This window comes from Staurois parvus, unplaced genomic scaffold (genome assembly GCF_062004578.1).
Source record: "Staurois parvus isolate SC_StPar_1 unplaced genomic scaffold, SC_StPar_1.0 ptg000549l, whole genome shotgun sequence".
In the NCBI taxonomy this organism is placed as follows: Eukaryota; Metazoa; Chordata; class Amphibia; order Anura; family Ranidae; genus Staurois; species Staurois parvus.
In genome coordinates this window covers 8,359,472-8,375,226 of record NW_028318345.1, presented here as the reverse complement: position 1 = coordinate 8,375,226, position 15,755 = coordinate 8,359,472, and the positions used below count along the sequence as shown (strand labels likewise).

The 15,755-nt window shown below is 40.0% G+C and overlaps 1 protein-coding gene and 1 long non-coding RNA gene across 2 annotated transcripts in view; one reads left to right on the top strand and one right to left on the bottom strand.

Moving 5' to 3' along the window:
* The window catches only part of PCSK5 (proprotein convertase subtilisin/kexin type 5), a 670,507-nt gene that overhangs the window by 73,939 nt on the left and 580,813 nt on the right, over positions 1-15,755 (bottom strand). Inside the window, exons 22-23 of the mRNA XM_089691090.1 lie at positions 3,031-3,167; positions 8-205 (exon numbers count right to left, since the gene is read on the bottom strand). Of these exons, the coding sequence (XP_089547216.1) occupies positions 8-205; positions 3,031-3,167 (335 nt within the window). The remainder of the gene's footprint in view (positions 1-7; positions 206-3,030; positions 3,168-15,755) is intronic.
* LOC149451091 (uncharacterized) lies at positions 1,426-14,747 on the top strand. The gene is made up of 3 exons (XR_016315153.1): positions 1,426-1,703; positions 14,283-14,388; positions 14,492-14,747. It is a non-coding gene; the product is annotated as an uncharacterized LOC149451091 (long non-coding RNA).

The window sequence follows — 15,755 nt, the reverse complement described above, 5'->3', positions numbered from 1 at the left end:
CCAGTACCTTCTGAACATTCCAGCTCCCGGCACTCTCCATTGACAGGGAAGAACCTTTCCAGACATTTATCACATTTGGTTTTGCTCTTGCAGAATTCACAGTTCTCTGGACACTGCACACAGGTGTTCTCAAAGATGAAATAACCCTGAGGGCAGGCTTCTTTGCATTCCCCATTGTAGAGGTAGCGCATTCTTCCATTTTTATCTTGAAAAAAGGGAAAAAAATCTTTAAATACATGTTACTTGCAAGGGTAGATCAACTACATAGCATAACTGCCTGCATACAAAAGCACAAAATCACTACTACTAGAACCATTACCATTGTGTTTTTGAAACAACAACATCCAACACTTTTGGGCCTGATTTCTTTGAGTTTAAAGTGATACTAAACCCAGGACCCTGCATTCACTATATCTGGTCTCCCACAGTACACAGAACATGGAAATGCAATTATTTTAGTAAATATAAACTGCTAAATACCTTTTCTCATCAGCAGTTAGAGCAGTCTTGTGACTTCAGCAGAGCACTGGTTAAAGTTTGTAAGAGGAGTTTTCTTTCTGCTCTAGGAGGGTGTGAAACCCCTGACCTATGTCTGAACAGTGCTGATTGGCCCTGTGCTGATCACATGCACTCTCCCAAGAAAAAAAACCTCTCTAGCAATACACACCAAACTGCGTATGTGCATGTGACTACAGATTCAGTCTATGATCAGGTGGTCATTTCAACAAGAGGAAGGGCAGAGAAGTCAGGATCAAACATCCTTTTTACACAATGCAGAGGATTAACCCCTTAGCTTTACTGTATATACAGACTGATTTTACTGGTGTGGATTTAGTAACACTTTAACTTCTGTTTTAATCTTGCTTTAAATGCACAGCAGCGATTTTGAAATCAATTTAGTTTTGCACTGTGGGTAACTGCTAGTAAATTGTGCTTGACCTGCTTTTTGTTTCTTTGGACGCAGCAAGTGCTATTGAGATTTCTTTGTGTTGTAGGCAAAATCAAGTCAAATGCAGCCCTCACACCCAAACATATGTTTGTGTAGTTCTGCATTTGGATACAAAAATTTGAAAAACCCGTCAATACAAACCTTTGTGATTTTCTCTATAAGGACCTAAAGCTTAGATCTTGTATTTCCAGGGCAATCAGAAATACCACATTATGGAGTATTGCAGACTCAGCTAGCAATGCATTTTTTTCCAAAAGGAAACTCAATGCATTTGATTAACAAAGAATTTCCTATAAAACCTATAGAAAGTTCCTGTCACTGTTGAGGATCATGCAGTCCAGAGCAGCCTCTTGTGTGGCAGCACAGTACTTTCCAGATGGTGGCAGCATTGGAGCATATCATTTAGAATTCCAGCCCTTGAAAGGCACTGCTGTACTCATTAAATGCAATAGCATGACACTGTGCTCTAGTATGACTCTATAAATGCTGCACTACAATTCTGTCCAATAAGAAAAGTTTTAAGGTCTAAATGTCTATAAGAATGAGCAACAATAAAGTGAAAATTGTTGTTTGCTTCTAAATAAAGGGACCTGTAATAAGTACATAGAAGGCAGCTCAAGGGCTGAGAGTTTCACCATGAAAGTAAGGGAACATCTATCATCAGACTTGTAAGACTCATGAGCCAAGGAAAGCCAGTCACAGGGCTCCTGAGAGCAGACTGCAATGAAAGAATGTAGTCTACAGCTGCAAAAAGGTAAGAAAATCTATATTTTTTACACTGACAGATGTATGTAATGAGCATTTTCTGTCGCACACAGAAAAGCTTCACAGCTACCACCACTTTTCTATGAAGTTATAAGAAGAGGCACAACTAACCTTTGTCAAAGGTGTACCAGTGCAAATCAGATGTTCTCTAAAACCTGAGAAACATACCATTTACTAGGTACCAAAGGAGTAGCCTTGATTTAAATGCACTCTATACAGAGGTGTATATTGTTGGACAATCCAACTAAATTCAATGTGATCTATAAACAGACCATGTAGGAGTTAAAACCAATTACGGCAGATTGGCATCAATTTTTGTGTCCTGTAACATGGAGATTTATGAATAGCTTCGTGTTGATATCTGGTGGAAATGTAGATACGAATGTGACAGCTCTGTGGTTTAAACCATATGAGAAGCTTATGACTATATCTAGTATGTGGACATTAGGTGAAAAACTGACTTTTTTAGGGTCTGCAAGCTGCTTATTTTTAATGGTTGCTATCAGGAGACACGTAAAGATATCACTAAAATCATCTGATAGTGTAGGTGTTTAACCAAGTGATCAGAACACGTGCGTACCTCTCAACTGTCCCTTATTTGGAGGAACCATTTCTTTTGGAACTAAAACCCTCTGTTCCTCTTTTCTTCTTAGTTGTCCCTCTTGTTTGACAGATGTGTACACCTCTATAGAAAATGCAATACTTAACTATCTGAAGTATTACACTACACCAAAACCATCACCCAAAGCTTTTTATTATCACATTATTATTTTCTTAAGCTGGTATAAGGGAAAAAAGCACACAAGGGTTTAGATAGGTTTTCCTACCTGCTTTGTTATATCTTTCCCATCTCAGAAAGTTGGGAGGCATTTTAATGAATGTCTGGAGCATTTATTGTAAAGATTATGCAGTATGTTGTTTGATATTGAGCTTCCTTTATATGTTCCTAGTTTTCACTGCTCATTAAAACAACTGTTGCCCCACTAAGAAGAAAAGCCAGTCACATCAGTGTATGTGTATTGTTGAATCCTCCATTCTGAATGTCATCTGATATATGGTCTATGGCTGGCAATGTCTGTCAACAGCTAAATCATCTTCACTTAGTTTTTACCCTTTCTGCATTTCAAGTTCACTTTGCCTATGGAGCTTGTAATCCTCTACTGAGACCGGGCAAAGGTCATTTGTCTTAAGACACACAAAAAAAATGATGCTGGAGCTTACACATTTGTCTTTAGGCATTTCCCCCATCCCTTCACTACCAAGGATTATTTGGTTGTGAAGCATTTACAATCTCGCCACTATATTATAGGACTTACCGGTGCCACAGGATGTACATGCATCAGGCTCACTGCCATTGCACTTGTGACAAGTATGATGACAGAGATGGCACTGTCTATTAAGCTCATATTTGCCAGAAGGACAGATCAATACGCACTCTCCATCATCAAAGAATCTATAGAGGAAAAGACAGGGTTATTAATAATATTGTCACTTAATGATGAGACTTGACATTAACATTGTTATTAGTTATACTTTTATGCAGTAATTGCAACAAGAACAACAATAATAATAAATAACAACACATGATACCATACAAAATGGATGCAATTTTGAAATGGGTGGCATTTATATAGGAGGTATCAAAAATATTAACAAGATAAGATCATAACAAAAATATTTCTACAGTGAAATAGAACAAATGCTGGAGTAAAGAGGCGTACAAACATAGCACAGCTCAGCTTTGCTTTTTTTAGCCTTTGTTCAAAATGCTAGTTTTCCTATTAATAAATGCATGTCTTCAGGGGATATACTAATGTTCCTAGGGACATTCAGCCACCTGCTGCCACTTTTATAACTGACATCACTGTACTGTGCATGGAGTTGCCTTTACAAGAAATATATCTACTCTATCTATCTAACCATGATATATATATATATATATATATATATATATATATATATATATATATATAGTGGCATAACTAGAACCTTCAGGGCCCCCGATACAAGCAACCATGAAGGTCCCTCCCCTGACCCCGGCTGGGGCCCTCCCTCTGAACCTGGTGACGGAATGCCTTGGTTCGGTCACAAGTGCGACCTTTGTGACCCTAGTAGTTCCTCCACTGGTGTCAGTAGTTTTTTTTACCCTTTTTTATTATTTGTTTTTTTACAATATTATTTTTTTATTTATATCATAAACGTGCAGCACTGTAAACTCATGAAACATAAATATCTTATATCACACTCTAATATATAAAGTGCAAAATGAAATAGCTGTTAGCACTTAAGGTATCAGTAATTGTCCCAATGTAAACGTATATCATAAACGTGCAGCGCTGTAAACTCATGAAACATAAATATCTTATACCATACTCGAATATATAAAGTGCAAACAAGTGCGTGAATAGTGCAATCAAATAAATCACTGAGTTTCCGTGATGACCACAAATATTATACAGCAAGCAGTGAAAACTCCTAATGTCCTTTATCCAAGTGTGCAAGTGCAAACGTGCGGTTATTGATGAAGAGAATCCACCGCCTCAGATGGATGTACACTCACCAGACTGCAAGTAAATCAGCGCATCTGTTTATATCACACATCTGGGGGTATAATGACAGCTCCGGATTTACTCCTGCAGCTCCTTCCATCCATCAGTTGGGGCAGGTGTCATCTAATCCTGGGGGGAATCAGCTCAACCACAGGAGCCAGAAAGTGCTTATATAGTGCAGTATTTATTGATGAGTTTAAATCACAGTAGTAAGAAAACATCCACGTGGAGTAAATAAATTGTAAAATCAAATACCAAGATGGCCGCTGCTCCTCGGTAGTAGCGGCGTGACGTCAGCAATATAGGCTCCCCAGCACTTTCTGGCTCCTGTGGTTGAGCCGATTCCCCCCAGGATTAGATGACACCTGCTTATGCTTATGCTTTATCCAACCAAGCTCAAAGTTACCTCAGGTGACAAAACTGTCTTCATGTCTCCTGCCGAGGCGACCACCTGGCTAAACGATGGTCTCACCCCTCCATGGCAGGACAAGAATAGACCTCGCTAGATTAGTACTGGTTACTTTCGTCGTCACCACCTCTGCCCGCTCTGATGGTGCGGTGTCTGCGTCTCCATGTCCTCCTCGCTTGCTTTAGTATCCCAAACTGAATTTCTTCCACGTGGTGTATCTGACCATGCCCCCCTGGCTATTGACCTCTCCCTTCTCCCCCCTGTCGGTAGGGGTGTCTGGCATATGAATCCACAATGGATGGAAGACCCTACAGTTATTACGGCTTGTGCAAATGATATAACTGTGTACTGGACAGTTAATGCTAACTCAGCCACCCCACACATGGTATATGACGCCTTTATGGCCTCCTCTAGAGATTTATGTCCATTATGGGCATCCTTAGAAAGAATAACAAGATCACTACAGAAAAACTTGAACGGTACTTTCTTCAAGCAGAAAGGTCCTATTCTCAATCTCCATCTCTTTACAAGAGAACGACCTGGTTGCACAAGCGCAGGACCTATGAACTGCGACTGCTAGACCTGACTAAGAAAAATATGTTGTATAAGACTCAAAAGGTTTTTGAACATGGTAATAAAGCGGGATGTCTACTAGCATTTCTTGCTCGTCCTGAATGATATCCTATACCAATCTCCACTATTACTACTTCTGCAGGGATGGTCTGTATGACCACACCTGATATTCTGGATGCCTTCACCTCCTTTTACTACTCATTATATACCTCTTCCGGTACCTATCTGGATGCGGCCCTCTCCACTTACTTAAGTGGTGTCTCTCTGCCTAGGCTTGCAGACCATCATAGGCAGGTGTTGGATGCCCCTATTTCTACCCTCGAGATTGAATTGGCTATTTCCTAACTCCCCCGTTACAAGACCCCTGGCTTAGATGGTATCCCAGCTGAATGGTATCTTAAGTATAAACATATGCTAAGTCCTTTTCTTCTTCAAACATATCAATCTGCCTTAGACAGTGGTGTGTTACCGCCCTCTATGCGAGAGGCTCTTATTGTATTGCTTCTGAAACCACATAAGGACCTGACCAAATGTGATTCATACAGACCAATCTCCCTCATAAATGTAGTTGTTAAGGTGCTGGCAAAAGTCCTAGCTAATCGTATTAATAAGGTGATTGCCAAACTGCTTGGTAGTGATCAGGGAGGTTTTATTCCTGGCCGAGCCAATAGGATGAATATTAGATGCCTCTTTCATAATCTTCAGTATCCCCATGCAGTACCGGCCACGAGAGTTGTTGTATCCCTTGATATGTGAAAGGCCTTTGGTATTGTAGAATGGCCCTATCTTTTTCAGGTCTTACACCTATTTGGCTTTGGCCCCCATACCATAGCCTGGATTCGACTACTCTATAAAGAACCCATAGCCAAAGTCCATGTCAACAATCACATCTTGGATTCCTTTCCCGTACACAGAGGGACCAGACAAGGCTGTCCACTCTCCCCTCCTATTATTTGACTTAACTGTAGAACCCTTGGCAGCCCATATACGGTCAGCCCCCGGCCTACTAGGCCTTCCAGTTGGGACCCTGGATGAGCGTGTTTCTCTTTATGCTGATGACACTGGTGACTCACTTAAATTCTTATTAACTAATGTGAAATATTTTGGCAACTTATTTGGTTTTTGGGTCAACTGGGACAATTCTAGCCTGTTTCCCCTAGACCCAGGGGCATTGCACTGTATCCATCCAGACTAAGCTAAGGTTGGGCAGTGGATGGATCTCCCGCTGGACTTACTGGGGAGGGTGAACCTTATCAAAATTATTTTTCTCCCTACGTTTTTGTATGCCGTGGCTAATTCCCAATGTAGAATCCCTCTGAGTATTTTCACGCAAATAGACTCTATTTGCAGAGACTTTTTGTGGAAATGTCAATGTCCCAGAGTAACCTTAGAGATCCTTAAACTTCCCACCCACATGGCTGGCTTGGCCTTCCCAAACTTTTGCTACTACTACTTAGCCTCTCAATTAGTATACATCCATGATTGGCTTGTCCCCTCTCCTGGCAATGCCTGTACTGAAGTAGAGGCAGCTATTGTCGCCTCCTATGAAATCCTTTATAATCTGGCATATAGGAAGCAGTTCCCACCTCTGAAGGCACCTCGTTTCTCTCACTTTCCCTTTTGTTACTGTCAGATTGCACAGACTGGGTCTGCATTCCTCACCAGATTGTTTCTGGGGCTGTGGGGTGGACATGCACTTATTTCATTGTTTATGGTATTGTCCTGCAGTCTCTGCATTCTGGTCGGAAGTCAATCAACTCTTCTGCCCTAGGATTACCCAATATTATGCATCCTAAGGATTTTCTCCTGGGAATTTTTGGGGATTTACCTATTTCTAAATATATAAACTGCTATTACAGCTCCTTTATTTCTGTGCAAAGAAAATTATATGATTTTGCCTCATGGGGTAAGGATGATCATGAGAAAAGTGAGGGATCAGCCCAGAACTACACAGGAGTAGCTTGTGAATGATTTCAAGGCAGTTGGAACCACAGTATCAAACAAACCATTGCTAACACAATACGCCGCCATGGTTTGACATCCTGCAGTGCCCGCAAGGTCCCCCTCCACAAGAAGGCACATGTACAGGCCCGTCTGAAGTTTGCAGTGAACATCTAAATGATTCAGGGCAGGACTGGGAGAAAGTGCTGTGGTCAGATGAGACCAAAATTGAGCTCTCTCGCATTAACTTGACTTGCCGTGTTTGGAGGAAGAAAAATGCTAACTATGACCCTAAGAACATCATCTCTACAGTCATGCATGGATGTGGAAACATTATGCTTTGGGGCTGTTTCTTCAAAGGTACAGGCTGACCTTGCCGCATTGAGGGGTCAATGGTCAGGCCCATGTACTGTAAAATCTTGTATGAGAACCTTCTTCCCTCATCCAGAACACTGAAGATGGGTTATGGATGGGTCTTCCAGCATGACAATGACCCAAAACATACCGCCAAGGCAACAAAGGAGTGTCTCAAGAAGAAGTACATTAAGGTCATGGAGTGGTCTAGCCAGTCTCCGCGGGATCACTCTGGTCCATGTCCTATGGGACAGCCGGGACGGGGTGCCCGCGGTATGTGGGATGGACCCTCATATCTGTCCCCCTCTGCATGTGCGCAGTTTCTCGCACGTGTGGTTCCTCCCCTTTGGGTTGGTGTGTGCGCCGGATTTTTCGCTTGCACAGTCACTTACGGCCGGGCCCGGTGATATCACACTCCGCCCGGCACGATTGTGTCGGGTCGGGGTGTATTTAACGACACGGGCTGGCTATTGGCTCCTTGTGACTCCTGGAGGTGCAGCGGCCTTTGATGGTGGCCCCACCTTTGACTTTTATCACTAATTACTGGTAGGTAATTTCCAACTGGGGGGAGGTTTTTGCCTCATCTTGCTTTAGGGGATACTATTACTAAAACGGACATTTTAACTGTCTCCCTTTCTAGGCCTACAGGCCTCTCTATGCTAAGTGGCGGTGGAGCGTCAGTGTGGGATCTAATTGAATGGTGTGGATCTGGTTATGGCCCCCTCAGACCCCATTACAATCTAATGACCTTTGGTTGTGGTCAAACAAACTATTTTGACCAATAGGTTACCCCTTATCGAGAGGAATGTTACTTTAGACCACAATCTTGGGGGACATTTATATTAATGAGGTGATTATATATTTTGCCGTTTATAGGCTTATAGGTGCCCCCCCTCATTCTGTTGTCTTTTTTTGATGACAACCCCTTCTTTTGGATTGCAAGTTGATGTGGTTATCTTCCACTTTCCAGTTAAGGAACACATGTATGTTAGTCCTACCATATTATAAGGTAAAATACTCCTTTGGAAGCTAGGCTTCAATGTAGCAAGTGTTATTGCTCAGAAGGCTGTTCTTTTAGTCTTTGTATATGTCTTTTCTTAGGCCTTTTTGGTTCCTCTTTTCCTGTTTTGTTTTCCAATATGTGGGATTTCAGCCCTTTGAGGATTCCTGTGGGTCCCCTGCCTGCCTTGTGTCTGTTCTTGCACCCCCATACCTGACCACTGAAGTTCCTTCTCCCCGCCTTCACCCAAGAGGAGGCCCCCTCCCCTGTGCCCTGTACATATTGGACTATTTTGTAAGTGCTAAATTGTATAATAATATTATATTGCATTGTTATTTTGACATGTATCCTTGTTGTCTAAGTATATATTTTTTTTTCTAGATATTGCTTGCCCCTGAGGAAGCGACTGTCATCATGAAACATATCGGGCATTACCTACATTATCTGAATGTCCCTTACCCCTTTACAGGATTATTCTGTTGGTATTCTCTACACTGTAACAGTTGATTGCCATCATTACGACTGTTTGGTGGGTTTTGGGATATTCACTGTGGGTGAATTGTACAATAAAATCTTATCAGATACTTTTTAGATAAGATGTGATGTTGAATAAAGGACATTGATTTTACTTTCTTATGTACCGAGCTTCTGTGCCTAGAAAGTCCATTTTCACATTTTCTTCTATAAATAGTCTCCAGACCTTAATCCTATAGAAAATTTGTGGGGTGAGCTGAAACTTTGAGTTGCCAAGCAACAGCCAAGAAACCTTGAGGATTTAGAAAAGATCTATAAAGAAGAGTGGACCAAAATCCCTTCTGAGATGTGTGCAAACCTGGTAACCAACAAGAAATGTCTTACCTCTGTGCTTGCTAACAAGGGTTTCTCCACCAAGTACCAAGTCATGTTTTGCGTGGGGATCAAATACTTATTTTACTCACTGAACTGCAACAAATTATAACATTTTTATCATGTGTTTTTCTGGATTTTTGGTTGATATTCTGTCTCTATCATTTAAAGTACACCTATGATAAAAATTATAGACCCTTCATTTCTTTATAAGTGGGCAAACTTACAAAATCTGCATGTGATCAAATAATTACTTTCTTCACTGTAAATATGTATTTGTTCACATAATTCCCATAGATACTGTGTATGGATGTTTTAGCCATATAAATAATTCTCACTGGGTCAGACTGAGGCAAGCTGGTATCCATAAACTGATTATTGACAGCACAGTAACGATCTCAGACATGTAGAAATGGTCATATCTGAAAATAAATGTATGTAACCAGAAATTGATTCTATGCCGTGTGCATTAAAAATAATGCAGGTTTACCAGATACGTATTTGTAAAGTGAACAGACAACATTGTCAGTTCTTTATATTTTCATGCACGTCCCACAACATTTTGTTTGATTTTGCAGTGAAAAAGTAAACCTTTTATTTGTTATCGGGGGTCTAACAATTCTTATATTATACAGTGATGTGTGCAAGATTTTTAAAAACAATATCATGCATACATCCATTAGAAGCATATCTGAAAGGGCAATTTGCAAAATGTAGAAATCTGTAGCAATTATCTTTCACTGCCCTAACTGCTCTATTCTGAAAGAGAAATCTAGTTACTATGGATTTCCACAATTTGCCCTTTGCAGAGCACTATTATACATCCATAAATTCCCATGTTCAAAGATCGTTTGATTACATCAGTTGAGTTTTGTTCCTGGGAAGATGGAAGAAGCTCAATCATACAGCCTATGGGAAAAGTGAGAATTATAGGACCTGTAAAGGAAAACAATGTCACACTAGCCATCTAATAACCATGACACTTTTAAAGTATACCTAAAGGCAATTTTTTTTAGTTTTGGACAAAGTGGAGATGGGTTAGAACACTTGTTATTATTGCTGCTTCTGACCCCATTAGGGAGATTCACAAAGTGGTGATGGGTTAGAACACCTGTTATTATTGCTGCTTCTGACCCCATTAGGGAGATTCAGCCTCTTTATTTGTCTTTTTTAGTTAAAAAGTTACATCAAACGTGTAAAGAAAATACAATCCCAAATGTTGGATAGTCCCCAGGACAGTAATAGAGGGGGACACTAGTTCTGGGGAACTGGGGGGTGGATCCCCTAAATTTGCAGGGATTTCCTCTCACTTCCTGTTTGGCTATGGGACATGATGTGAAGGAAAATCTCCTCAATGGGGCACAGATGGCAAAAAAAATGACTGAAGTTATAACAAAACATTTTGTCTATAGTTCTTCTTTAAGGCTAGTTTATTTCTCTGCACTTTAACCACACAATTCATTGGATGTACAAGCTTTACTAAGCTCCATCCATCCTGTGAAGAGCTGTGGTGCAAACAGAACTCCAGAGTAAAATAAAAACTATAAAAGCTTTTTATACTACACTTACTGAATGTCTCTTAAATAAAAAATGAGAATCTGGTCTAAACAAATATTTTTCTACGGTGTCATTCTAGAGAAAAGTGTCGTTGGGCTTAAAATTTGTGAAATAAGGCATATTTTAGTAACTTGGGTAAATTGACTCCAACTGAATAGATTAACCACTTCATCTATGAAGGCAATTTTATAATTTTTCACACACAATAAAGTCTTAATTTCCTGACAGACTCCATGGTAGCATATGTATGTATATATATGTATCCCCGCCCTCTCTTCTCCTATAGGACCCCACTCTTATAAATCTTTGCTCCCTGCCAGAGGCCATGTTCCTTTTTTGTCCTCCTCCTATGGACCTAGTGTGTGCATTATACGGCACACGATGATGGAAGTGCTTCCAGGTCTCGATGCCATCACTCTTCCTCTAGATCTGGATGCCACATGTCTCCTTCCAGCTCCAGGCTTCCAAGGAGAAGTTCTCAATTCTCCTCCAGGCATAACGTTAAGCGACACTCTAGCCATTATGTGGTCAAGTCATCATGTGACTTCTGTTTTGCCCGGGCAATCGGCGAGAGAGAAAGCGCCAGTCAACAGGTAGAGGCTTTGGTTAGGCGGGTGGTTCAAGAGTCCCTGAAAGAAATAATGACTAGTCGGGCCGCAGCCCATCGGTCAGGGTGTGCTCCCCTCTCAAACACCCCCAAGAGGGACTGAAACCTTCTCAGCCTAGTTGCCTGTCAGCCAGAGCTTTAGACAGTGAGGCGCAAGGTGAGGATCCATGTGTGGGATTTGACTTCACCTTGGTCTTGCCCTTAGTCAAGGAAGTTAAAGAGGCCCTACCTCCAGGAGGTGGTGACCGCACACTCAACCAGAAGTGTGTCTACGTCCTGGGTGGCTTCCCGGCATGTCACCCCTGAGATGATCTGCAGAGCGCCATCCTGGTCCTCAATCAACACTTTTATGGCTCATTACCGTGCATCCTCCTAGAGCAGAAAGAAAACTCCTCCTACAAACTTTAACCAGTGCTCAGCTGAAGTTCCAAGACTGCTCTAACCGCTGATGAGAAAAAATATTTAGCAGTTTATATTTACTAAAATAATTGCATTTCCATGTTCTGTGTACTGTGGAAGACCAGATATAGAGAATGCAGGGTCCTGGGTTTAGTCACACTTTAAGGTTTCTTGGCTGTTGTTTGGCAACTCAAAGTTTCAGCTCCCTCCATAAATTTTCTATAGGATTAAGGTTTTGAGATTATTCACAAGCTCCTCCTGTGTAATTCTGGGCTGATCCCTCACTTTTCTCATGATCATCCTTACCCCATGAAGTGAAATCTTGCGCGGAGCTCCAGACTAAGGGAGATTGATCTTTTTTCGATTTGCAAATAGTTGCTCCAACAGTTGTCTCCTTCTCATCAAGCTTCTTGATGATGGTCTTGTAGCCCATTCCAGCCTTGTGCAGGTCTACAATCTTTTCTGTGATGTCCTTTGACAGCTCTTTGGTCTTGCCCATGATGGCAAAGTTTGAATGGAAGAAAGAGCTTCTGTGGACAGGTGTCTTTTATATACATTACAAGTTGTCATTAGGAGCACCTTCTTAAATTGCTAGAAATAACCTGTATACTACATGCGCACGTAGCCATTCTGTGGGATCCAGAATTATTGCTGGTTGGTTGGGGATCAAATACTTATTTTACTCACTGAATTGCAACTCAATTTAAAACATTTGTATCATGTGTTTTTTTGGATTTTTGGTTGATAACCTGTCTCTATCATTGAAAATACACCCATGATAAATATTTTAGACCCTTCATTTCTTTAGTGGACAAACCTACTAAATCTTCAGGGGATCAAATAATTATTTTCCCCAATGTAAATTATATATTTATATATATATATATATATATATATATATATATATATATATATATATATACTGTATATATATATATATATATATATATACACACACACACAGCATATACTGTATGTATATGGCCTGTGGATAGTAAGTTGAAAAATTCTGGTTCATAATCTGTGCATTTTTGCTGATTACCACCAAATATGGATACATGGTGCCCCTGACCACAAGCATTTAGCCAGGGCCTAAGAGCGCAATTTAGCAATCCTAGCAGGTACCATATACCACCTTAATAGTATTATGTAATTAGATTCAATCAGGGTTGTGTTAATAGAAACCTTGGGCAAGTTATGCTTCTTCTTGCTTTTCTGGGAAGTCCAAAGTCAAAATAAGGACTTATTTTTAAACATGCTCTCTTTGTAACATGTACAGTATGGGAGCTTATTGAACATGTTATATATGTTGAAATATGTCCTCTCAAGCTTCTCTAGAGTTACATGATATCAAAAAAAGTGTCATAGTAAGTGGTTGAGTAGCAAGTCTACGTTCAGTCCGTTGTAAAAAGCTATCTGATTATATAAAGAAAAATCTGATGGAAACTGTTGGAAATGCTTTTAGTAATGGTCCAGTCCATAGATTGTGTCTTTTAGCAAAAAACCTCTATGCGTATCAAACCTTTGTTTTCCCAATTCTGAAAAAGTTGTGGAGACTAGGCCTGGTTGAAATTCAGGATTGTCTACTATAGGCATGAAAAGGATGTGACAGGAATGTAGTAATCTCCTGGTTCTCTGTCTGTCCCAAAATGATAAGAAGTAAGATAGGGTGGGAAAAATTAGAGGTGATCTCAACCTGTTAGTGATCCACACTGGAGAATAAGATTTCCATGGGGAGCAAGACAGACCTTTCATGTAAACTCACTGAGGGTGTGCACCCTTTCTAGTGGTCTGTGCCAATTTAGCAATTTGCACCACCTGGTGGTATAGCAAACTTTAACAGTGAATAATGTTGTTTTGTTAATTCAAGGATGTTTGTGTCTCTATATATAATGAAAAATCTTATTTTAAATATTGGCCAGTACTTGCTTAGAAACAGATATAGGGAGAGTTCTGCAGTAATAGAGTATCAAAGCCCATTTTCTAATACAGACAAAATAATATTAAGCTTCTCTCTACTGTCATCCAGCCACTCCAGTAAGTTTGCAGTCGGTTTTACATATAACACACGGCTTCAATCTATGTTCAGTCCACATCTTATAAGTGGTTGTTTTCTTTAGGCCTATCAACACCCTTTTGGTTCAATCTTTGACTCAAATTGCCACTAGCTTCTACATTCTGAACCTTCACTATTCTAGCTATATGTGGGCACAATCTATGATCATTGTGAATATTAGTCCATATATTTGGCTTAAGCATTTGGTAATGAGTACACTTAGACCTATAACATAATTATACTGTCTGCTGGTGGCATTGTGTGCTTCTTTTTACAGGACTTAGATATATGTTATCAAGCTCCCTGGTTTGTTGCCCGTTTTCCGCACTCGAGTCTCCTATGTCCGCCCCCAGACTAGATATTGCTGGCTGCTGCTTCCTTATGTAAGCCCAATGATTGCTTTTGTTTTGTTATATGTATATATTACTTTGCTGTATATAATTAATTGTGTGCATACTGTTTGTTTTCTTTCTGTCTTACATATAGTAGTACTGCTCTCCTTTACGCAGAAGTCACAGTCTTGAAGAAGCCATATATGTAGGCGAAACACGTTGACCATTTCTTATTCTCAAGCTTTACTCTTTTGGAACTACAATCAATGTAATAGGTGACATGTAGTGCTTTATATGCAAAGGGATATGCTATGTGGTATTGTTTTCCCTCCTGTTGTGTTAGGGAGTTTTGTAATTTCTATTCCAATCTTTTTGTGATCATTTTATGTTAATAAACTGTGATCTTTTTATATGACAGTGTGGTCTCTCACTGTGCCTAAAAAATCTGCTAGTTTGGCCATACAATTTTTTGTCCGGCAACTTTTTCATTTTCCAATATAAGAATGACAAAGAATTTGTCTGCATTGTTAAAATTGGGATGGCTGCTAATATGCAAATTAAACTGACTCCTAAATCAGACACCCAGAACACAGATGGCTTTATTTTCCTTGCTCTGAGATTATAAGGAATCAGGAAGAGCAATGCTGAGCTCGTGTCTTCCTCCAATATTACATCAACATAATGGACATGGAAAGCACAAAATGCATGAAGGAAAACTCTATTGTTTCATTAAAGCCTAGACCAGTCTAGACCTGCATAGCTATGTCATACTAAGAAAAAAGGTGGCTAGTTCTATGGGGGTTTTTTTAGATCTTCTGTATGCTTATTATATGTGTGTTAAAACTGGGGGCCTTGTTTTTTCCTTAAAGAGTTGTAATTTTTATGTAAATTGAGATTATGGGCTCAACTGAAATGCAAATAAATAGTGCTAAACAGCAGTCTTATTTCATCTATCTACAACATTTCTTTTAATTTTCTTAAAAGCAGAACTCAGCATGGATAGCCAGAGCCAAAACTCTAATATCTAATTAGCAAATTCTCTGTACTTATGAAAATATGTTTCTGTTGAATTATACATAGACTTTAGGAAACTAAGCAGTCTAGTGTACACCCTCTCCTATTACCCAGACAACCCTTGTAAAATAAAAACAAGAAACAAAGTGTGTTTAATATAACGGAAAGACTGTGAAATTGATTCTTCCTAGCTCCTGCTAGCTACTGTTTTTTTGTGGTTGATCCTGTATTCCTAGCAGACTCTTGAAGCATTTCTAAAAAGCCAAGCTCTATATAGCCACCTACATTAACAGGGGAAAAAATATACCTTGTAGGTAAAGTCTGTTTATTTGTTTTGTTCTCATTGCAGCTGGGAAACCTGGACCCAGGGATTCTGTGGTTAGTGACCAGCTTTGATCACATTG